At 40.8% G+C, this 25,318-nt stretch overlaps 1 protein-coding gene across 5 annotated transcripts in view; it reads right to left on the bottom strand.

The window, feature by feature from the left end:
* Positions 1–25,318, bottom strand: part of LOC123350861 (SV2 related protein) — a 49,497-nt gene that overhangs the window by 20,269 nt on the left and 3,910 nt on the right. For 3 of the 5 annotated variants that reach the window (XM_044989657.1, XR_006573859.1, XR_006573860.1), the window contains exons 2-8: positions 22,969–23,191; positions 10,047–10,207; positions 7,326–7,411; positions 6,025–6,123; positions 4,036–4,107; positions 3,333–3,457; positions 318–381 (exon numbers count right to left, since the gene is read on the bottom strand). In XM_044989657.1, the coding sequence (XP_044845592.1) occupies positions 318–381; positions 3,333–3,457; positions 4,036–4,107; positions 6,025–6,123; positions 7,326–7,411; positions 10,047–10,207; positions 22,969–23,003 (642 nt within the window). In that variant the 5' untranslated portion in view covers positions 23,004–23,191. Of the gene's footprint in view, positions 1–317; positions 382–3,332; positions 3,458–4,035; positions 4,108–6,024; positions 6,124–7,325; positions 7,412–10,046; positions 10,208–11,602; positions 11,653–22,968; positions 23,192–25,318 lie in introns of all 5 variants that reach the window. The other 2 variants (XR_006573862.1, XR_006573861.1) reach the window with 2 other exon arrangements.

Raw genomic sequence — 25,318 nt, 5'->3', positions numbered from 1 at the left:
CGCTGTAAAGCCACCACCAGCGCTGCAACTCTCCAGTGTAGCCAAACCCTGAGTGAAGATCAAGTAACAGCTTTCTCAACAGTAACACCTGGCTGCCTTCAGTCATCAATGAAGCAGTCATGCTTTTTTTCCATTTTAACACTTTATGGGCTACATTCAGCTCTCTCTGATACTGGTATAGAGAGCTGAATTCAGCCATCTATTTGTTGTAGCTGGTTTTGAATTTTCTAAGGTCAGTGGGATTAAATGGACACAACTGAAAGCAGAATTTGGCTCTCTAAGTCTAAGGACCAAGTACAGTTGGCTACACCGCTTACCTCTATTAATAAAATGCATTTTGCTCGAGCTTTCATTGGAAGGAATTCGGCATATAAGGTTACTCTGTAAAGACAAACATTGAGAAAAACGTTATGTCAGCACACTGAGCTACAGTCAGACATTTGATTTGTTTCCTATTAAAACTGCCAAACCACAGTGACAATATAAAAACCCTTCCCAGCCCACACAGCCAGCAGTGCTACAGCCACTGGATCAGAGTCTTCTCTCATTTACACCAGAACAATCTCATTTACATTAATATGGATTGCAACAGTGTAATGGAGGAGAGAATTTGATCCTCTCTGTGGCTTTGCAACCTCGGACTCAAACCTGCTAGATCTAACAGACCTTGATGTATATTTGCTCAGAGCTCTGGTCTGGACAGGCATTCACACAGTGGGATTCAATGCATAACTCCTACAGTTTTTTGTTTTTTTTTACAGTTGCTGGGCAGGGTATTTCCCCAGGGCTTAACTGTTGGCTAGGAGAATTTCACTGCTGATCACTCATCTCTGCTAGGTTTCAGTCCTCCAGGAGATGAAAACCCCGAGGCTGTGATTGTTATTGCTCGTATAAAATCATTTGCATTCTTTTACTAAGCAGGAATTTTTAAAAATTGACTTGATTCTCTGCAATGCCTCTGTACCCCATTGTGCCAAAGGGCAAAACATTTGAATTGCACAGTTGTTGTCTGAGTGTTTCCTGAGGATTAATGCAAGGGACAGAAGCCAAAGGTTTGTCCTGTCTGTTTCAAACAGTCTGTTAGGACTTGTATTTCTCTGCTCCTACCATATTTGCTTTCCACTGAATTGCCAGGCCCTGTTTCTGCTTCTGAAACACCTTTAGGGTCCAATTCTGCTACCTTTGAAGTCAATGGCAAAACTCCTACTGATTTCAGAGGTGCAGGTCTGAGCCCTCAGTGACTTTGCAGAACTCAGTTAATCAGTGGATAATGCTGCAAATATCAAATATTAAATCAGTGATTAAAAAACAGGAGGAAATAGAGTAGTGTGTAATGAAATGCAGAGTATTCCCCATATAATGTAATAGAGTACAGTGATTACAGTTGTGTGTGGGTTGTTCTTTTCAGGGAAATGCGCTGCATCTCCTACTTTTGTATCTATGGGATGCTGTGAATGCTAATAATTATGTCCTACTCAGTGTCACATAGTATCTCATAGTAAGATTCCCTGGGAGGCCACTGATTCCTATATACAGCTCCTGCATATGCAGATAAATGTGCTCCTACATGTAATATGTTAATTTATAATTGTACAAAGCATTATTTCAAACAGCATCTTTCATAAAAACTCTGTCACAAAATGCATTACAGAATGCAATAATACAATCACATGACTCTATAGACTAAATCACTCTACAGAAATTCTGCCTCTCATATGCAATATTGTAGCTTGCCCAAGACTATTAAAAAACCCATCTCTTTCTGCCACCTCAAGTACATTTCTCCTTTTGCCAATCAGACCACTCAGAATTAGAGCTAGGGACAGGGGCTCAGGAGAGCTAGGTTCTATTCGGACCTCTGTAACTGGCTCACTTTGTGACCCTGGGCAAGTCATGTGCCTTACTTTCTTCTTCTGTAAAATGGCATTAATTTAGACTTATCTTTTAATAAATGTTTGCAGTGCAAAGCATTAACTCTGACACTTTGCATCTTTTGCTCTTCTGCCACATTCTAGTAATGCATATTGGGAGCTGTGTGGCAGAATCTGGCTCACACTTAATAAATGTGGCAGATTAATAACTTTCCTAGTTTACACACATTCTGCTCTTATTAGCAGTCTTACTGGAGGGAGGCTAATTAGCAATGGAAATATACTAATAGTATTAAAGAAGCCTTTCAGAGTAGTGGTGCCTTTATCTGGATTTGTGGGAATGGCACTAGAAAAGCTGCAGCCATCGCAGGATATTGACTCATCTCATAAACAAATCCATGAGCCATCAATCTAAGTCAGGTTCCTCTGGCACCTCTCGTGATGCAACACATCAATTATGAATGAGAATACAGTAAATGGGAAGGGGAGAGTAAACAGCTACACTCATTCCCTTCCATTTACAACTAAAAGCCTACAGCAGCGGTCAGCAGGGGTATTCCCCCTGAAAATCTGGAGATCCCCTTCCTAAGTGAGGGGAGCCTCAAAGTCATGGAGTTATGTTCTGATTCTCTGTTCTGACCAGAGATGGGCCTCATCCATGAAGCTATTCAAACTGTTCCAAGTTGGACGCTGTTTGGATTTGGAATTCCAGTTTGGATCCATTACACAGATGGGCCTGAGGCTCAAAGTCTAGGCACAGATTTGGATAGGAATCCAGAGTTTCACAAAGTTCAAGGGAGCTCCAGGTTGGCCCTACTTCTAATTAGTAGTATTTATGTCATGACCTGGTATTGTCACAATTCAGCATTATCACTTATTGACTCAATTTTATCATATAAACATGGAAATGCAATGTCAAACCATTGCTATGAGGTTATTTTATGTCTCTTTGAGCGTTTCACACTATCTGTTCTCTCTTCTCTGCTGCTGCAAGAGTGGGATACTAGTGCCTTTAATCTTCACCCCACTTCCTGGACACTTGAAGGCACAGAGAAGGATCCTATCTGCTCTGCTCTGTCTGCTTGTAGGAGGCAGAACTCCAGTGATTATCACTCCACTTGCTCTGTGTAAAAGCACCAAAATAAGCGGCTGATCTAACTCACTGACTGCTTTAAAGTCTCATGCTTCAGATCCACAGACTGAACATCAATGGCTAATTATTGCCTTAGTTTAGTACAAGAAAATCTAATAGAATTTATAAGTAAGTAATGCCTCTGATCAGAAATACTGTGCATTTCAAAAGCCTTCCTAGAGTTTAATACATCCGTGCTAACATCTTTATGGGAACTTAGGTTCAGAAGGCCCCTACACAGAGTGACATACACAATTCCACAGGAGCACTGATTTCAGTGTTAAGAAAAATGGAAAAGGGAATATTTTGAAACGTGAATATTTACTTACGACTGAGGTACCCCTCCAATCCCAAAGCCCACCAGTCCCCTGAGCACAAGGATCCAACTGTATACTGGTGCAAAACCACTGAGGATCCCATAGTACAGGGTCCAGAACACACTGATCTTTAGCCCCTGCATTTAAACAACAGAAAAAGGATGATGCTATAACACAAATTAGAAAATTATAGACTAATGCCCAGATCTCCTAAATCAGGAAGCATAGAAAGTACTCTAGAAGAACAGTTTTGTGAAGCTGGGAGCCAAGGGTTTCATAAAGCTAGGCTCAAAATAGTTAAAGGAGACTTCAGAACTGTATGTGCAAATGTTGTGTGCCTGTGGCCCTCATTAGGCAAAAATCCCTGTAGTCTGCACAAGCAAATAAGTATACTGTGTGTGCAACATGGACAATTACCATGTGCTTTAATGCATTGTTGAACCTGAGCCCAGAATTTCATAAAGACTCTCTTTAAAGAAAACATGCTTCATTTTATAACACAGACAGCTATTTCTTTATTCTTTAGTTTTCTCACCTCTCATTTACTGTTACAACCCTGTTGCCCTCACTGGGAGCAGAAACTGGGCTAGCCTGGGACTGCTTAATTCTTGTGCAAGCATGTGGATTATGCAATTCAGCAATGTTATGCACTGAAGTGGAGTGCATTGTAACAGTGTTATAATGGCACCTATTCCAGTAAAAGTTGGAGGCTTACAGTTTTTCTGCCATATTGGTCTGAAATGTTTCCCCAGAGCGTAGAGCTGCACATCATTCCCACAAACACCACCTGCGGAAAATCAGAAATAGTCTTCCTCTTAACAGCACGTATAAATTTCCAGAGAAGAGCTTAGAAGAGAAAGCTGTACAACTTTACCATCAAACCAGAAAATTCAAACATTCATTGTCACTACTGTATTATGTTAAGGTGCTGTGGGTCCAGTTTCTTTTAAAGGAGATTTACATATACAAAGTAGGGTTTTCAAAACTACTCAACAATGGACTAACTCCACGCCCACTGATGACAATGGAAGTTTTACTATTGATTTCAAATGGGACCAGTTAGACTGATGCTGAGCATTTTTGAAAACCCAATACATATATTTTTGATAAATGGAGTGATAATCAATTATGAGACAGTGACTAGTTAGTGAAAGTTGCTAATAAATGAAAAGTCATTTAGGCCCTGATAATCTGCGACTGACATTACAATGTGCATGCTGGTATTCTACTCATCTGAGGCTCGATTCTGCAAGATGCTAAGCATTCTGGCTCAGATCCTGTAAAGCATCAAAACATATGTGCATGAGCAGTCCTATTGACTTCAATGGGGCTACTCATGTTTAAAAGTAAACATTGGCTTAAGCTTTTTACAGGATCAGGCTAGAGTGCTCAACACCTTGCAGCTTTGAACTCCTCCGGATGCCTGGTGATACTAGGTATGTCTCACACAGCAGCTCTCTAGCCTCTGACAGTTTCACCAGCAATTTGTGTGAGGTTTGGTCTTACAGGTTATGTAACCGTCCTTGAATGGAGACATAATTAGATTTTACAACTTCAGAGAAGTCAATAAAAAAGATTATAATGTTAAAAAAAAACGGTACCTTTAATAATAGTGATACTACAGGAAAAAAAAATCCTATCCCATTGAAGTTAATGAAAAAAACTGCCAGGTTTCACCCATGGATGAGATCTTGCAGTCTTTACATGGCCAAAAATCCCATTGAAGTCAATGGGAGTTTTATCTAAGAAAGAACTGCAGCCTCAAGCAATATGTGGTGCAAGAAAGGGTCTACTTCTAAAAGTTACACATTTACCAGCTTTCATGTCACATTTGATGATACTCCATCCTTTAGACCTTTTGCACACTGAGATCAAAACTGTACTATGCTGAAACACTGGCTGAAGTCCTCCTGTAGATGGTCTGATTTGAATTCAGTTTGGTGAAAGGCATGATGTTTACACTGGCTATTTGGTTTAAATGTATTTAGCATATTTATAAATTTGTGCAATATCAGTATAGTTCAAAAATGCCATAAAAGGCCATGGGAGAGAAAAACGTTATGGGAATTTGAGAATTAAGCTGGAGGACACAAAGAAGCAACAATTGTAAGTAGAAGGTATCACACCCATTCATGTCCTACACTTTGGTTTTCTCATCTCTAAAGCCCATCTGCATTTCCAGCATTGTTGCACCATTCTCGGAGGCCTCCTACTTTCAGGGATTATTACGAAGCCCAGTTCAAACAGAAAAATTCCACTCTATCCCAGGGCTCCTTCTCCTTCCATGTACAAAGGAACTTAGGCTTTCCCAACAGGGTCAGAAAGAAGGTTCTCTGAAGATTACCAAAATTTACAAACCTTTTCTGTGAGCCAAGGTGTGTGTGTGTGGGGGCGGTGTCTGAGTTTTTTGGGGGTGAGCCTGGATCAATTTATAAGTTTGGCTGGAAATTACATTTAATGGGAAACCCACACAAGGCAAAATCTGCAGTTCTGGCTGAGTTTCACATTTTCAAATTCTGTCTCTTAAAGAAAGGCTCCTACAACACCAGTGAGCCAAAGTCAGAGAGATTTATACTAGTCTAGTCTCCTCCACTCTGCAAAGGCCATGAACAGATTTTATCATTGTGATATAAACTATAATGTCTCTACAGCAATGAGTAGAAAAACCTTACAGAATACAGGAGCTGTCAGCTATTTTTCCTACCGATGTAAGCAATGCAACCTGCCAGCTTGGTAATCGCCACTCACAATGAAGCTGAGGAGCTAGGATACTTAGAATCATCATTTCCATTGCATCTGCCATCTAGAAGGGCAATAAAGAAACAATAATGACTGCCTGAATATTATCATTATCACAGCCGATTATATTCCTCTTTTAAGTTAACCCCTCCTTGCTGAAGCCATTCCTGCTGCGGAGGTAAAACATGGCAGTACAGTTTGAAAGACAGATATTGTATTGCAGATTTGCACAGTGCAGTGAAATAAGCAATATATTTTCTGAGCATTAACTTTGCATTGGGATATGAGCACTACAAAATTCATTTCTCTTTGCCCCCATAGACTTGGGATGGTCTGCTATGTTAAAGTAGTTAAGCCTACAAGATATCAGAATTTTTAGTAGGTAGGATTCAAAGAGCCAAATTCAGAAGTGGTGCATAAGGTGGTGTGAGTCTCAGGGAGTTTAAATTGTTTAAACTCCTTTTTCTGGCTACTTAGCAAGAGTTGTGTTAGCTTTAGACTCCCTTAAAAGCAGACTGAGTTAGACCTACCTATTACCATGTAACTTATACCCTCGTATACATCACCTCTGGATTTGGTACAAATACTTTGAGAAAACATCTATGGGCCAAAATTTACCTCCTTTACCCACTGGGTAATAAATCAGGGCAGACTGTAATCCTATATATAGACAATAACTAGAAAATGAACGATCTAGACATGTTTAGCCTAAAAATATTAGAGGGGAGGGACATTATAGCTCTTTATAAGTAAAAAATTGACAATTAAAGAATAGAAAACAGAATCATTTGCCCTGGATACCAACCCCTAGAAGCACTGGGCTGATGTGCAACAGGGATATATTCAGCTATCAGGAAAACCATGTTGATGATGAATTCACAGAGAATATAGAACACTTTGCCTAATGTGATAAATATGGTAAAATCTCTAGCTTGTCTTTAAAGAAAAGTGAGATCAATTTACTGTAGGTGTAATTTGGGACCCTTCCTACCTGAAGCAAAGTTTTGGAGTATAGGATCCAAATGGTTCCTTCCAGCCCTGTCTTATAAGACATACATAAAAAGCCTAACCAGCTTTCTCATCACATGCTAGGCCTGATTCTGGTGGTAGTTAACATTTCAGTTGTTAACATTTCTAGTCTTTGTTCATTACATTTTTGTTTGTTTGTGTTTGTCCCCAAGCATGAATACATCCTGTGGATATTAGTGTATTACATGGATTCCTTGAGGGGCTGATATGCCATTGCCCTTGGCAACAATTACTTACCCATGCTAATCCAGTAAGAACAGAGAGCTTCCACTGGAATTTCCCAAACCCAATGGCTTCCACCGCATCTTCCACCATAAAAGTATCTAGAAAAGAATCAACAATTCTGGTTCAGCACTGCATTCCTTTCCCTCCTATAAGAGCCATACTCTAAGATAGAGCTTTCTAATAATACATCTACTTAATAATAGTAATTTAATAACAGGCTAAATCCTTAGGGCTTTATTTAGTTTTTATTCAGTTCTTACTCAGGCCAACTTCCATTTTCTTCAAGGATTTTCCCAAATACAATAATTCTAAATATTAATATAATGTCTTACATTTATACAGCACTTTTATATAAATCAGTGTACTCCCATTGACTTTGGAGGAGCGCCAATGATTTGTACCAGCTGAAGATCTGACGCTAAGTTTAAGGGGGACACTTCACCCACCATTGAAATGCAGCATTCTTTGGAGTGAAGCACATTAGTTGTTTAACAGCACATAGCAATACTATATAAGAGGACAGGAAGTGTAATTTTAATGCATCCAATTAAAATTACAGAGGGAATCTAGGAAAGCAGAATGTAATGGTTTGAGTTGAGAATTTGGCCAGGACATGTGGAAAATCACTGATACTGTTTCTAAAAATGTCCCTAGGGTTTTGAATCTTGCAAATGGTCATGCATTGGACCACAGTTTTATGTCTCATCTGAAGACTATCAAACATCTCCAGTTTACTATCTTGGATATTACAAACCTCATCTGTCTAAAATTTAGAATAAAAAGATGTCAATATAAATGCATTTTTATTTTTGTAGTGGTTGAAATCAGTTTAAGTCTCAAAGTTTTACCAATACCAACTATCAGTAAATATAAAGTCAACTTCTCCATTAAAATGCCCTCATTAAAGAAAAAGTAAAACTTCAGCTAGTCTTGTAATACACTGCTGGAAGTCAGGTCCCAAACAAGCCAGTGCTGAGATTTTTCAGAAAGTCAGTATGAGGTTTCACATCAATGTGTTTGAGAGACAGGGTGTAGCAGTATGTTGTATGTCTCTTCAATGCTTTTGAGCTTCCCTTTAGGGCTGATCACTAGCAGAAATTCTCTCCATATTAATGCATGTCCCAGACCTTCCCCAGTATGCTGAGCTCTTTGGAGAGATTCACCCAGGTTTGAATATTATTTTGGGAAAGTTTGAGTAAAATAAATAAATAGCAAGGCACAACTGTGCAACAGAGGTAATGCACAGGGAGCCAGAAAACCCCAAATAAAGTACTCTAAAGAGGGAGGGCATATCACATTATAATTCCATCTCACCATAACTGAATGAAAAGAATCAGAAAAGGGAAAAGACACACAGTCCATACTATGCAATCAGTCTACAGCTCACGCCAAGTGGTATACTGCATTCAAATTACATTAACCTCTTAAGTAAATAAGCCCCCTTGGCTGGTAATTGTCTCAGCAGACAAAAGGTGGAATGCTCAGCTCAGTTTCTCCCTCTGGGCCAGTGGGAGTCAGCAACACTGCAGAGGCTTCATCCTCAGGCTATGTATTACTACTCTAGTGAGCCCTGCAAGATGATTTAGGACTCGGAGCAGCAGTGATCAGTTATAAAGGGAAGTTATTCAGCCCTCTCAAACAGAGGAAAGATGTGGTGACCCAAGACCCAGTTCCAAGGAGGATGGAGGGCTACAATGGCAGTAAAAGTACTTTTTTGGTAGCAAACAGGTAATTCTCCAGTCTTTCCCCTCCTGAGGCCATGGAGGCCATGGTATTCCTGACTGGCGATATGTTCTTCCCATTATGGATATGGAGAGAGATGTGGGGGGAAAGGGCAAGGAAAAATACTGACCAGAAGTGGATGAGCAAAAAATATCCAGCTACACTGTGATTGTTACTACTAGGTCAACAGAACATTTTGAATTAAATTAGTCACATTTATATTGTGTTATCCAAAGTACCTAAAGAAAAATGTGCACATTTAGTATTCAGTGCTGAAATGCCCTGAACAAAGAGGCTAAGGAGCAATTCCACTAAGTACTCAACTATATGCATCAACTCATGTCATGCAGGCTACCAAACAACTGCCAGATGCCATCAGCTTTAAGCCATCACGTAATTGAACATATACTACAAAATTAACACACCAAGTTAACTATCCTCCATCCTCCTGAAACAACACTGTGAGGGCTCAGTCCAAACCCACTGATCAGGATCAAGCAATAAATCCTAAATATGCTTTTATTTGACCTTTCGACTCATCTGAGCTTATCAGTATGTCAGTTGTATTGCCATATAACCTACAATATCTAGATATGGGTTTAAGATCCCAAATTCAGATCCAGATCTTGAACAGTCCATAATTTTGGAATGTTTGGATCCAGAGTTTTGGTTTGGCAAGCTATGAAGACAGGAAGGATTCGGAAAATTTGGATCCAGCTCTGGGTTCATACTTTGACCATCCCCTAAATTCAGGTGTGTTTTGATCTGAGATTTGCTTTGGCTCCAGTTCTGATAACATCAAAACAAGCAAACAATCCAACCCCCTCAGAAGACAGTTTAGTTAATTGGTGACCTATCAGCTGTATCATAATTAATCCATATTGTTATTTATCACTTTGACCTGCAAGTTTTCTACTTCTCTAAACACAGTAGACTCAGGCTTGGCTGCAGTCTGAATGAAATGTAGAAGCCACATCTCTTTTCTAGGAGGAGAACAAGAGTCCTGCTTACCATCAGTTGGATTGGCAAATTCCTTTGGCACTGCAGCTCCATCCTCTAGCTCTATAGCCTCTAGCTCTGTCTGAACACCTTCAATCTGAATTTCATGCTCTCCTGAAATGGCATCTTCGTCTGACCTGGAACTTTCCCCTGTGCGGCGAAACTTGACCACCCTAAGAATATAGAAATGAGAGTAAATGCTCCTGTGGGTCTTTTCTCTGATAGTAATATGATTTGCTGAAGCTTCATTTAGTTATGTTTTATTATTAACTATTATTTTACTAACTTCTATAGTGCCTGTTGCTGAGGTAGCAGGACCCTTTGAGATTAAAACACAAACCAAAACCAATTAATCAAATATTAAGCAAAACAAATGTGTCTTGTATCATGCTTTGAGGTGTGAGCCCAGCCACTAGACATGGAAGACCTTAATTTTAAAACTACCCTCCTGTTGTCGCCCTACCTTTGGCACTACAATGGATGAGCATTTGGATATCTAACCACCTGATTGAAATCACATAGTTGGCCATTGAAATGTTAAGCATTCATATTTAGGTTCTGAAAGTGGATGTTTCCCAGCCGATCTTAAAACAAGAGGTGAACTATCAGATATCCAGTTCGCATATCATTCAAGGCTTTAAAGACTATTAGTGATGCCTTGAATTTAATGTTTGTATTAACCATTTACAAGTTTTAATCTTATAGACAGCAAAGTAAAAGTTTTCTTAATGCCAATTGACTCAAAGGATAGGGCTGCTGCATATACAGTTAACATTGCATAAAGTCACTTTTTGACAAAACAAAAATGAGTGTATGAACTTAGTGCAGGCAAAAAAGTGCCAGTTTGACAGCACTGGAGATTGAAGTCGTCTGTTCACAGAGTAGGTGTAACATGCGTCGCATAAGGGAAAGTATCCCCACAGTCTCCTACAAATTTATCTCAATTCTGAACTGGAAGGACCACCTTCTGAAAGTGAGAAGGAAGTTCAATTTTCAAGACTCATTCAATCCTCAGCCTTGTTGCTGAGATTGCCAGCAAGGCAGGACCCACCGAGAACTGATTATGGTGGCAAATACAGACACTTGACTACTGGGAACCGAAAAAAGAATCACTAAGTTATTTCACACAGGGTACCTTACAGCCATCAGAGAGTAACAATATCCATTCACTTTCACAACTGACTTGGGATGAACGTGAGGTAGTGACCAAATATAAAAGGCTGTCACATTACAATCTCGCTATCCATTTAGCATCCCTCGGTTCATTTTAAAAAATTATAATTCATCACTTCACCTACTATATTGAGGTTCCAGAAACACACAAATAACACAACTACTTTAATTCAAATTATTTATTTGAATAAAAATATTTAATCAATTTCATAATGCTAAAGACACAAGCTCAGTTTAAAACAGTAGCATGTAAAAGCAAAAAGATTTGTAGTCACAGATCTATCACAGTGATCATCTAGAAAAAAGAAAGTAGTCAATTTAGTGCAGATTAGCCAGTTGTTTTCTAATATTGAATTATTTTATTAATCCTGCTTCATTATGTAATGTTTAGCTACCTGCCAAATTTCAAGATTTCTTCTTGTCCCCTGGGACACAAATCAATCTTCTGAAAACAATACAGAAAATTAAATGCAGCCCATTTCTACAACAAGGACAACGCATGTGAAAGTAAATGACACAACTTTATTTAATTGATGTGTCTGTACACATGTAGACAGACAGGTAGCCAGAAAGAAAATCCCTAGCAGAAAATAACTATCAATTCTGTACTGTTAACGTGAACAACTATATGTAAAGCAAAACACTTATTCATTTGGTTACTCTGCAGATCCATCTTCTGATATTGTGACAGAGAGCAAACTATTTTAATACACTTGTGATTTTATTAAGTTAGACCACGTATATGGAATGGAGGTCCAATCTTGTGACTGATTACCTCCTTCAAGGTGTGGGGAATCTTCAGCTCCCATTGAAGTGTACGAGATCTCAGCACCTCAGAGGATTCAGGGCACACTGATGTTGGCCAGTCATTTTGTTAATCTTAACTTATGTGGATAGTATGGTTATAATCAATGTAAACAGTTAGGCTGAAAACATCAAACATTACTTACCAAATCCAGATGTCCTTACTCGGTTTTCACTCTGTCTTTATTCACCCCTTATTTTGGCATACTTCCAGGGACTTGCCTGAGTAAGGAATGAGTAAAACCCAAGTAAGGACTTGAGTATTTGGCCCTGCGCTGAGTTGATGGGACAAAATCTTCCCTGTGTTGTGCAGGTATTACTTGTGGGGGGAAGAGAGCCTAGTAGCCTCTTCTACTTGGTGAACGTACAGGTGTTGGAGGCAGCTGGTGTTCTACTTGATGCAGCAGCAGAACAAGATTGCAACCCAGCGCTTAAGAGAGTTCTAGGGATTAAGACTGCTTGTACAGGCTGCTACAACACTGCCATAAAGGTTTACGGGCATTTTGATCACACCAACAACCAGCAAAGAAACAGGTCCAGAAAGATTTTCATGCAGTTGGCCCTCTGTTTCCTCTCATCCTGGCTCCCTAAAAAGTAACCCCATTTGTGAGACTAGTCAGCAGAGCAAAGAACCACAGTGGAAGTCTCTGCATGTTAACAGATATCAAGAAGTATTTTACTTTTTTTGCATACAATCAAATACTTTATTTCTAGAAAGTTTGACATATATGGTAGCTTCTTTTGCTGTTATTATATGTATAGAAAAAATTGATCCATAATTTTAGATGATTCTTATAGACTGCCCCAGAAAAGATAAATTCACAACTAAGAAATATAGCAGTGAGAAACTACTATAATTGCCTGCCATTTTGAACTTTAGCCTCTTCGGGTTTTCCCCAAAGAAAAGCAGTCAAGATTTTGGCATTTTTATTCATGTACAATTATTTTAGAAATAGATCCCATTGGGATAAAGCTGCTTTCAGAAAGCAGACTTGCTCAGGACTATAAATATTCACAACACACAACAAAATGGAGATACATGTAACTGTAGTAAAACAAATGAAGAATAAATGTGCTATCTCCGGATTTATAGACTTGTGATTTACACACTGTTTACAAAAAACGGAAGGAAATGTTTAGTAAAGTTCCTTATTTACATAATCATGTAGGCAAAAGCCATTGGAAATCAGAAAGACTTTTTTTGCACTCTTCTTGGAAATTATTTTGGACTTATCCTGGGGAATAGATTTTAGTTGGGTCTTTTTAAAGAAAACATAATGCCACAGCACTTATTTCTGATTTCAGTGTACAAGGTTATTATCTAACATGTGCAATAATCACTTCCCAACCCTAGTCATTAAGTGTTTGGCCCTGCACAGCACAACTGCAGAATAAGCACAAGGTATCAAGTGATGAGTAGGGAGCAGAGGGGAACCCAGTCCTGCATTAATGAGTGCTGCTGCCCAACTGCCAAATTACTCCTGCCTAGCAGTAGGAGACAGCCTGAAGGAGCAGTGAGCACTTAGTTCAAAAAACCTGCACATTCTGCTGTGCACTGTTAAAGAACTTGCAGAATCAAGCTCAAGTAATTTCAAGAGATATGGTCCCCGATGAGAGGGATCAGTTAGCAAATATATATTGTTTTATGGCCCTGGTCTCAGATTCGTGCATTTTTTCTTTCATTGGCCTGCTGGACAACCAAATACTTATTAAGGAATCAAAATTCTCTCTCCTACTCTTTGGATGCACACTGTATGCTACCATGGAAGTGGAAGGTTATCCTACCTTTCCTCCTATATACAAGGTGGCGCCAAAAATAATTGAGAATAGAAACTTAAAACTGTTGTGTCTACCTATGTAAAAGTCCATCACACTGGGATTTGCAGTATATGTCAGAACACTGCTCACAAGCATTTCCATATTCGTTTTCATAATGGCACTCTGTAGTCACAATTGTATCCCAGGCCTCTCTATGGCTTAGAGCCAAGAGCTATCCATCTTCCATCTTTTTACCTTCATGTGTGTGCCAAACAATCAGGATATAGCTAAAGGCTAAATATTTTGTAATAGTTCTATTCAAAATGCACAACTGTCACAGAGTCCTCAAACCCCTTTTCACTCTATCCCCACCCTTTGTAACACCTGTGTAACCTATACAGCTTAGCCACTCACACCCTCTTGTATTTCAGTGCAATGTGGGTTTTTTGTTTTGTTTTTTTGGGTTTTTTGTTTGTTTTTTTGAGAAATTATCTTAGCCTTGATTGTGTCTCTTCTGGTCTTCAGTAACTTAATATTTTCAGCCTAGAAAAAAGATTAGCTGTGATGGTCTTTATCTTATTTAATTTCATTTTCCTTATCTTTAAGGGACAACAACATCAAATACCTACCAAGTATCCTTGCATGCTGCAGCTGCTGCAGTCAGACATGCTGTGACGTTATTGATATAAATGGGGACCATATAGAACATGGGTTGCAACCAAGGTCCTGTAGTGGCACCAAATCCTAAGTAAAGGGGGTCATATAAGGTGTCTAAGACCAGGTTCTGGGTTGCTGATTATAATTATGCTGTCTATATGTCTGTATCATTTTTAGTTGAAGTTATGAATGTTGGCTCTATGCTGTCTGTATTTCAAGTTTGTGCTGTGCTTCTGGGGGAAGCCTCCCAGACAAGCTGGTGTTAGCTCTGCCTAGCCGGTTTGATGGCCCATTAAGGACCATTAAGGACACAATGGACCCATGGAGAGAAGGCAGACACGCCTTGTGACTCAGCAAAGTATGCAGGGACTGGCCCATGTGACTCCAGGCTCCATCTTGCTGTAAATTTCCACAGTGAAGACAAAGAGATTCTTACACCTGGAAAGGCCTATATAAGGCTGATGCTTCATCTCCATCTGGTCTTCAATCCTGCTTCTGACCTCTGGAAGGACTTTGCTACAAACTGAAGCTTTACACAAGGGACTGAACGACCCATCCCAGTGGGGGATGTATTCCAGAGACTCAATTTGAACCTGCAGTTTATGCCATCACTGCTGCAAGCCTGAACTAAGAACTTTGCCATTACTGTATGTAATTGATTCCATTTAACCAATTCTACCTCTCATTTCCACCTTTTTCCCTTTGTAAATAAACCTTTAGATTTTAGATTCTAAAGGATTGGCAACAGCGTGATTTGTGGGTAAGATCTGATGTGTATATCGACCTGGGTCTGGGGCTTGGTCCTTTGGGATCGAGGGAACCGTTTTTCTTTTATTGGGGTGTTGGTTTTCATAACCATTCATCCCCAGGACGAGTGCACTGGTGGTGATGCTGGGAGACTGGAGTGTCTAAGGAAATTGCTTGCGTGACTTGTGGTTAGCCAGTGGGGTGAGACCAAAGTCCTTTTTGTCTGGCTGGTTTGGTTTGCCTTAGAGGTGGAAAAACCCCAGCCTAGGGCTGTGACTGCCCAGTTTAAGCAATTGGTCCTGATTTGGCACTCTCAGTTGGGTCCCGCCAGAATCGCTCCGTCACAGTGGCGTAGTCGTGCTAGGATCCACAGAACCAGGTCAATTAAGCTTTGGGTCAGAACCCCACGCTATCCAAATTTTAACTTTGGGATTGAGAGTTTGGTTGGTTAAAGATCAGTGACCATGCGACAGAGAGCATCAGGAAAAGCAAGGAAACTGCAAGCCTTGAGAGACAGTCTGCAGTTTGATTATGAGCAAGAACTGGCAGAAATTCGAATGGAGAAAGAGGCTGATGAGAGAAAGAAAGAAGTTGCTAGGAGAGAAGAAAAAGCTCGTAAGAGGCGTCTGGAGCTGCTGGCTGCTGAGGAGAAAACTCGACAGATGCAACAGGAGACAGCTAGACTCCAACTCCAAGTCAAAAAAGCAAGGGAAGAACGGCAGAAACTGTATCCTCTTGAAAGTCCAGTTTGTAACAATGTTGGTATGTTGTATAACTCTGAGCAGTTGTCTGGGGGTAACCAAATGTACCCCAACAATGCCACCTTTTATGTCAATGCTGTTACTGTGTGTTCAGTAGGGGGTGGCCCCATAAATTGTGCCAGTGCTATGGATGGGAATGGTAATGGAAAATTCATAGAGTGTGTAAAAGTCAATGGTAAAAGCTGTTTAGGGCAAATTATGGCTTCTAACATCACTCTTGTTAGAGCAGATCTGGTCAAAGAGGAAGATTATTTACCAAATCAGAGTGTGAATGTTGTAATCCTCTGTGAGTTTACTGTCCGTGTGCCTTTAGCCAGAATCCACCTTGAGTGGAATGGGGCTCAGCATGAGGTGATAGCTGGCGTCAGGAAGTTATTGCCTAAAGATCTTTTAATTGGGGAAAATGTTAAAGCTTTGTTCAATCCAGGTAGCCGGTCACAGGAGAGGAATAATCTTAAACCTGTGTCTATTGTGAGCAATAATTTGCCTGAGGTGGGTTGCTCCAAAGGTTTGTCTGTGCAAAAAAGCAGTGTGTCTGGAAATGAAGTTTCTGAATGTCTGTCTAATGTCTCAGAAGTTAATCTGGAGTTAGATCAAGAGCAGAAAGATCTCATTGGGGAGGAAAATGTTTCTCAGGAGCAGATTAAAGTAGATGGTCAGGTTAAAGCCCTAACTAAGGAAGGAGAGGGTAAATTTGTAATGGGTAATGGATTGGTGGCTAGTGCAGCTTGTAGAAGTAAACCTGAAATGGGTAACTGTGATTTGCTAAAAGTAGCTCAGTGTAGTGAAAAGAGCAGCAGCTTATCTGTTGGGAGTGGCAATGTGCCTGGTAGGGAAAGTTTGGAGGAGCCTAGGCAGCCTTGTGAGCTGATGGCTTTGTCTAATCAGCAGTTTGGGAAGGGAGGGATAGTGGAAGATGAGTGTCCATATCCCTTACCTGTTTCCTGTGTGGAGAAATGTGACAGTGGAGGGAATGTGCCTGTCTCTGTCAGGAGTATTGACTTGCCTATGAAGGAAGCTACCCCAGTCTCCAAGCAGTTGTCTGTGAACAGCCCTGTGTGCTGGGACGAGGGAAATGAAATCCCAAGCTGTGTGTCTGGTGAAGGAGAATGTGTCTCCGGCTCTTCTGTGTCTGTGGAGCAAACAGAAGGGGCCTTTCAGCCTGTGATGGTTGAGGGTGATTCAGTTGTCTCGAAGTTGGTTGTAAATACAGCTAAAGCCCAGGAAGGGAATGGTCCTGAGTTTGTGTCTGCTGGGGAAAATGGCACTGTGACTAGGTTGCATCCAGTTAGTGTCTTAGCAAAATCCCAGAGAACAGACAATTCTGGTGCTTGTAGTTTGCCAGTTGCTAATGTGTGGTTGGAAAAGGGTGCAGCAACTCTGTCTGATCAGGGTGATACCCTAGCCAGGGCACAAGGAGAGCATGAAGGTGATTTAATGGTGTTACTTACTGACAGTTTGACAACTTGTAGCAAGAAGGAAAAGATTCCTGAACTTGTTCATGGCCAAGGGAAGGAGACTGCTTCTGACCTGTTATCTAGAAAGTCTGTAGGTGTGCCTAAAAGGGGATTGTGTAGAAATCCGCCTGTGGGGCCTGAAGTGAGTCTAAGTGTAGGTGAGACCCAGAAAGCGGCTGTGGTTGCTCAGGGAAGTGTTCCTGTAAAGCAAGCCCTAGGTGGAGAGGGGAAGGGCAGAATTTCTGTGAGGGGTGAATTGCTGCTTAGAGAAGCTCCTAGGGAAAGGAATCCTCATGGTAGCCTGTGCAAGCAGTTTACTGCAACTGAAGGGTGTAAAAGTGATTTAATCAGGGAAGTTTCAGTTCCTAACAGCCAGAAATTTTCTGTTGTGAATGGATCCACTGACTTTCCTTTTGAAAGATCCAGTGTGGGCAGCTTTGAAAAGGTCTCAGGTGGAGTAGAAGCTGTTAAGGAAGTTGAGCAGCCCTATAACCACCTGGCTGTGTGTAGCCAGCTTGGTGGGGAGACAATGCTGTTGGGACAGGAATGTCTCCATGCTGAATCGGTAAGTGAGCAGTCTGTGCTTCAGGATCTGAGGACAGATTCAGTTACTGGTTTTTCAAAGCAGAACAGTTTTATGGCTGAATGCTTGAGGAGGCAGGGGAGAGCAAACCAGCTCTCACCCTCAGACTCTTTGGATTTGTGTGGTACCTCTGTGAGACAAAGTCCAGCCTTGGAATCCATAGCAGCTGAAGAGTTAAAAGCTAGTGTCTGGGTTAATGCGAATTACTTGGCTGGCAGGGAGAAGACAGAATTGCTAATAGCTGTTAGCACAGAGGGCCCGCCCCATCAGCCAGTGAATTCTGGTAAGCAAGAGAAATCAGGGTTTAATCCAGAAGGAAAGAGAAGACTGAATTTTGCAAAGGGAAGCCACAGGTTAACCCTAAAATGCCCAAACTCCAATGGTATTGAGCCAAGGGTGTGGCATGACAAACATGATTGTAAATGGACACTTGCAATGAATTTGTTGTTATTGCTAATGCTAATTTTTGTAACTAATGTGTTGCTATGGCCAAGAACTGTAACAATGGACAATGTGCCTAATCTTTTGGAAAATCCCTTAAACATGTTGAAAGGAATACATGAAAACACACTTTATGTTAAAGGGCCTTGCTATACTGATGTTTCACAGTTAATGCATGTAAACAGTGTTGGAACTTTTCACAGGGGAAAATACATTCCAGACCTGATGTGCTGTATGAAAGGGGAAACTGAGGCACACTACCATATTGCTTTCATGGCTAAATGCCAAGATTCCTGTACTATGAACAACCTCAATATCTACATTGGTTTAATGTTATTTGGGTTCAAAACATTGGCCAAAGCTGGTATGGATAAAGTAGCTGTTTTCTTTAGCTCTTGGCAAGATCACCTGAAACATACAGGAACCATGCTGCAAAAGCTAACCAAGTTATACCTTAAGTTTGTAAAAAGATTCATTCATGTTATTGAACATGACTTTGATAAACCATTTCGGTTATACACTGGTACGGCCTCTAGCCCAACACTAGCTGTAGTGAGACAGACCCAAGGAAAGGGGGCTCTTGGGATGCAGTCAGCGATGTTTTGTCATCCCTTCCTGCATCAATTTTGCGTTGGGGGTGTGACGTTATTGATATAAATGGGGACCATATAGAACATGGGTTGCAACCAAGGTCCTGTAGTGGCACCAAATCCTAAGTAAAGGGGGTCATATAAGGTGTCTAAGACCAGGTTCTGGGTTGCTGATTATAATTATGCTGTCTATATGTCTGTATCATTTTTAGTTGAAGTTATGAATGTTGGCTCTATGCTGTCTGTATTTCAAGTTTGTGCTGTGCTTCTGGGGGAAGCCTCCCAGACAAGCTGGTGTTAGCTCTGCCTAGCCGGTTTGATGGCCCATTAAGGACCATTAAGGACACAATGGACCCATGGAGAGAAGGCAGACACGCCTTGTGACTCAGCAAAGTATGCAGGGACTGGCCCATGTGACTCCAGGCTCCATCTTGCTGTAAATTTCCACAGTGAAGACAAAGAGATTCTTACACCTGGAAAGGCCTATATAAGGCTGATGCTTCATCTCCATCTGGTCTTCAATCCTGCTTCTGACCTCTGGAAGGACTTTGCTACAAACTGAAGCTTTACACAAGGGACTGAACGACCCATCCCAGTGGGGGATGTATTCCAGAGACTCAATTTGAACCTGCAGTTTATGCCATCACTGCTGCAAGCCTGAACTAAGAACTTTGCCATTACTGTATGTAATTGATTCCATTTAACCAATTCTACCTCTCATTTCCACCTTTTTCCCTTTGTAAATAAACCTTTAGATTTTAGATTCTAAAGGATTGGCAACAGCGTGATTTGTGGGTAAGATCTGATGTGTATATCGACCTGGGTCTGGGGCTTGGTCCTTTGGGATCGAGGGAACCGTTTTTCTTTTATTGGGGTGTTGGTTTTCATAACCATTCATCCCCAGGACGAGTGCACTGGTGGTGATGCTGGGAGACTGGAGTGTCTAAGGAAATTGCTTGCGTGACTTGTGGTTAGCCAGTGGGGTGAGACCAAAGTCCTTTTTGTCTGGCTGGTTTGGTTTGCCTTAGAGGTGGAAAAACCCCAGCCTAGGGCTGTGACTGCCCAGTTTAAGCAATTGGTCCTGATTTGGCACTCTCAGTTGGGTCCCGCCAGAATCGCTCCGTCACACATGCACATATGACAGTTTTAAAAGGTGAAGTGAAAGACTTTACACTTGGCAAGACCTGAGTTCTGTATTTCTCCTGCAAGAGCTGATGACACCAGTATACCTAAAATAGGGCAAGGTGCTGGGGAAGCAGCAAAGCTCACGTAAAAGGACTTTGATCCATGAAAAAAACATCAGGGGCTGAGCCTCAACCCCATTCCACCAGACTGTCTGTGCAACTAGGCCACAGCCACTAATACAGGCCATGGAGAGGAGTAGTGAACATGGCCTGCTGTTTCCCTATAGCACAGGGTTATGGTTTAGTGGAATCATGCAGTACATAGACCATACCATATTGCTGACCCATTCTAGCACATGCATTATTTCTCCCACTACACCTGTAGTCATTCATCACTAAGATCTTTGCTGCATATGGGTGGTGGAAAGGTCCAGCATCCACCTGTGTGGGAATATCACTGCTATTGCTTCCTTGGTCAACTGACTTGCAACACATTTAAAGACATTTGGGGGTCTTCTTTGGGTACTCAGGGTATCCCAGGATTTGATCCACTGCATAGATAATGCATCCCTTGCATTCTTTACACTTCTTTAGTAATGCTAACAGCTGCAACAGGAGAAACAGAGCATCTGGTCTCAGTGATTCAGGTCTTAGCAGGTAAGCAAAGGAAGAACAGATGTTCATCCATTTTTGTTTTAAAATACATGCATTTGTAAATTTGAAATATAATTATATAAGACCAAATCCTGGTCCTGTTGAAGTTAATGGCAAAACCCCCATTGACTTCAGTGGAACTAAGAGTTAGCCCATGTTCTGTTAATGATGTGGGATATGTATAGGATTTTTGCAGTCAGTAGAAATAAAAAAGGTTCTCAGTTCAGGTTTATGCTCAACTCCATTTGCAAATTTAATTCTAAATTCTCCCAAATGGATTTTGACCTCAGTAAAACCAGAATTGCTTTGAGTTTCCCTTTGCTGGCCTTAAAAGATGAATGAAATAATTTACAACTTCCTTACATTCTCTTGAGAATTGTCATTATAATAATGTCAGCAGAATGCATATGTAGTCATCATATGATCTACAAAGCATGTATGCTCACAAACACATACTGAAAGTTGTACTTCAGTAAGATTTTTATTATCAAAAGGCAATTAATATGAATGTTCATTCATATTTTATGTACAAAAGCTTTATGAGCATCAGACTTAATTATGCGGGAACTGAATTGACTTGTTTTCTGTTGTATTTTTGCTATTTTTAGCAGCACCATTATCTGTATAGTAAATCCACATGCTAGAATTTCAGCACTCCCAGGGCATGACCCCAAGTCCCCTCAAGTCAATGGACATACTTCTATTGACTTCAGTGGGGTTTGGATCTGGCCTGTCATACCCAATTTCTTTTTGGGGTTATAAATGAAAATTGTTCATACAACATATATCACTATTTTACAGTGTATTATTTAAGGTTGCATACAAAAATATATGCTAACAAATACCTGTCTCTTAATAAAGGGCCTGATCTTGAACCCCACATATTAATAATTATTTATTATTATTTAACAAGTATATTGAGGTAGTACCTAAAGAGTGACCAGTTTGGGGCATCATGGTGCTAGATGCTGTACAAACATATTGTAAATGATCTACAAATCCCATTGAGTTTTGCCTGAGTAAAGACTGAAGAACCTGTCCCCAAACCTCATTGTAAGGAATAAAACACAGCTTTTGAACAAAGAACCTGTGAAACTATTTGAAATAGAAGAAAAACACAGTGATGAGTTTACTGATGCATACCTCGAAAATTCTTCACTACTGAAGCACCTTATAGAGCCGCATTTTTGTGCAAGACCCCACAATACTGAATAAATCCAATTATTCCTACACTGTAAGGAACTGTAGATAATTATTAAGTACATTAAAATAACAGACTAGAAAAAAGATGGCCTAATGAAAACATGCATCTTTTTTCTGTAATGAAAAGCAGAATGCACCATAACAAATGGTTTTCAACACAGCCTGAAGTTCATGTCATTGTATATGCCTAACTGATTAAACATTTAACTAAATTATTTAATTTACTTCATCTCAATAATATTTTTAATTCAGTTCAATTTTTTATTCTCTGCCTTTGTGAGTCAATGTTTTATAAATATGGATGTGTTTTAAGCAGCAACGCAACAAAGCACGGAGAAAATGTAATTATTAAAGGACACCTCTCACATTCAGAAGAAGGGAAAGCATTTCAAAATGACAAAGCCAGCAATCGGGTTATCAGCTCTTTACACAGATCTAGCATTTAGGTACAAACAGCAAGGAGTTTGTCATGCACAAACATTCCTTGTGCAGCAATGTCTGCTTCTTCAAACCACACAGTTTACAAACACCAGTGGTCCTCGCTGCAAACATACCCTTTGAAGAAATGTTGTGATCTGCAAACAGTTGGCTGCATGAAGTAGAAGGCTAGGAAAGATGCCTACCTTGGCACGATGTTATTTACAGATGCAATCCACATTGCAAATGCATTGCTAATGTTTCCTCTCACTAGAATGCTTTGCACCCTCCGAGATTATATAACCACCTCCCACATGCACACCCACCCACCCGAAGTTCAAGTAAAAATAAAAATTGGGTGAGTTAATAAAGCAAACAGCTCCCTACAGCAGCTCCAGGGAGTCAAGGATGCTGAACCTGGGCAGACAGACTAGGAAAATGGCCTGCTTCCTGTGGCCTGAGCCATTTCCCAGGAATAGTTTCAATTCAAAAAATCACTAGGATTCGCACCCTGCAGTTTGTTAAAAAAAATCCCGGTGTGTCTCTGTCTCCCCCTGCTACTTACGGCAGCTGTCTTAGCTGGAATAAATCATCCTCCATTGCCAGGCTGGGTTTGGTAGAGCTGTTCTCATTGCTCTTACATTGTGGTTAATGGAGAAATGCTGGGATTTCAGGAGCACTGGCTGCTGGACAGCTCCCTCCGCTACAGCAGCAGTAGCTGCACCAGCAGCCACCGAAACAAAGCGGCAGCCAAGAGGGAGCTAGGGAAGGGAGGGGGAAGAGAAGACCTGGGGAAGAGAGAGAGAAGAAGCTGCTGATGGAGGTCCAGGGTAGGAGGTTGTTCTGGCCACAGAAATTCACAGGTTCCTTACTATTATTTTAGCAGGGTGGCTGCTGTATTTTTGCTCTAGTATTTTATCGGATTCTTATCCTATACAGTTGCAGTCCCTGTGATCAATATTTAATGCAAAAACATCTGCTTATTAGGAAGATGTCGTCTCAGGGAATATTAAACACTATAGGAAAATGCAGTTAACATTCCAATGAGGACTCACAAATAGAAGGAGGTTTAAAGTTATCTGGGGTGAATCTACTCACAAAATGGGCAGCAGAGGGTCCTTAAAATGACGAGCTATTTACTGGCTGAGCTGTAGAGCTGCTTGCTTTAATGGGCGTTTCTCAGAAAATGAAATGAATTTAGATAAATGACAGACAGCACCTACACACATAATTATGAGGATAGCTAGATTAGAGTAAAACCTATTTTGTGTGACCCTGGGAGTTGGGTGCTTGACCCTCATTGAAAATCCATGGGAGTTAGGTGCCAAACTCACTTAGGCACCTTTGAAAATTCCACCCTATAGGCCTTGAGCCTGCAAACATTTATGTGTGTGAACTCACTGCATGCTATTCACATGAATGAAGCTTGCAGGCTCAAGCCATTAGTTTGGAGATATGTTGGAGCAGTCTCTTAAGGCAAGAGATTGCCTAGTAAAGGTGATCTATTGTAGAGGTCTTACAGTGTTTACACATGTGTGCACCTGTACTTGAGTTAACTTGTGCAAAATATGTAACTTCATTATCTGAGACAATGCACCATCAACCTAGCACACTTCTTCCTGTTGATATTCTCCTTCTACAGGATTTTCCTATAGATGGAAAAGGTAATTTAGCTGTGTGTGACTGTATATATCAATTATTCCTTTCCACAGAAAGACCCAACAGAGAAAATTACACGAAAAAAGTGCCAGGAGGACAGTGAAGAAATAGTATTGCTTTCTCCCCTTGACAGGGTTTGTGTAGGCAGAAGCAGCAAGGGCATGATCACTGAACAATGTTGACTCTGAGGATCTATGGAGAATCCCAGTCCCAACCCTGCATATGTAGGAACATCCAGGTTGAATGCCTGCCTTCTGTGTACTGACCAGCCTCCCACCCCTTAGATGGCTGACTCAGTGGCCATGTTGCTCCTGACTCCCCTTCCATGCCTGTTTGGCACTTCATCTTTCAAGTGTGGTGAAAGCCATGGATGGGGAGTTTATACAGTACTGCAAGGAACAGCACTAACCTATGCAGCAATTTGATACTCAGGTTGTATGTGGCTGTGGTGGGACAATCCTATGGGAAGCAGCTGCTCCCTAGCACTGCTGCTTTTTGGCCAGCCAGTCCCTCCAACCATGCACATACTTTAACATGTGCATTGCTGGTACAGAAGGGCTGGCAGGAGTTATATAGCAGAACATGCCATGTGATACATTTCCCATCTTCTTTAGGGATGACACAGTTGCTCCCTAATTCACAGACGGACTCTGTTATTGTGAAGTCACTTATTCCTACAAAATAACTTCAGAGGTTTCACTATAACCAGAAATGGCAAATTTGCACACTGTGCACTGAAACAATTTGGAACTTCCCCTCTCCTCCATGGGAAACAATGGGCTAGATTCTAGCCTGCATTTCTGACAAGATGCAGCACGGGAGTCAGAGCCTAGATGGAAAAGGTGTGAGGGTGACTTTAAGACCATCTCCATAATTCTGGGCAGCTGCAAGGTCTGATGCCACCCCCAGCATTAGGTAAAGCAAGCCCAGGAGCCAGCATCCCTCCACACATCCCTGTCATGTCACTTGAATACTGGAAACATTCAGAAGCAGATTTTGTCCCCTTACTCATTGAGCAAACTACTACTCAGATTGAATAAGGGTGGCACAATGTTACTGGGTTAAGCACAGAGAGATGAAAGAGGTCCATAACCCTGGAATAGAAAGATTCTCAATGTTTTTTCAAGGCAATACATTTATTTTAATAAAAGATAATAGTTCAAGACAGAACATACAGAGTTAAAGAGTCTTCAGCAGATAGGATTGACCTTGACCACCTAACAAAATTTAATCATAAATTTCAAGAAGATTTGTGT

Source organism: Mauremys mutica, chromosome 16, assembly GCF_020497125.1.
Source record: "Mauremys mutica isolate MM-2020 ecotype Southern chromosome 16, ASM2049712v1, whole genome shotgun sequence".
Classification (NCBI taxonomy): Eukaryota; Metazoa; Chordata; order Testudines; family Geoemydidae; genus Mauremys; species Mauremys mutica.
The sequence above is the reverse complement of the archived record's forward strand: the minus strand, read 5'-3'. Positions and strand labels throughout refer to the sequence as shown.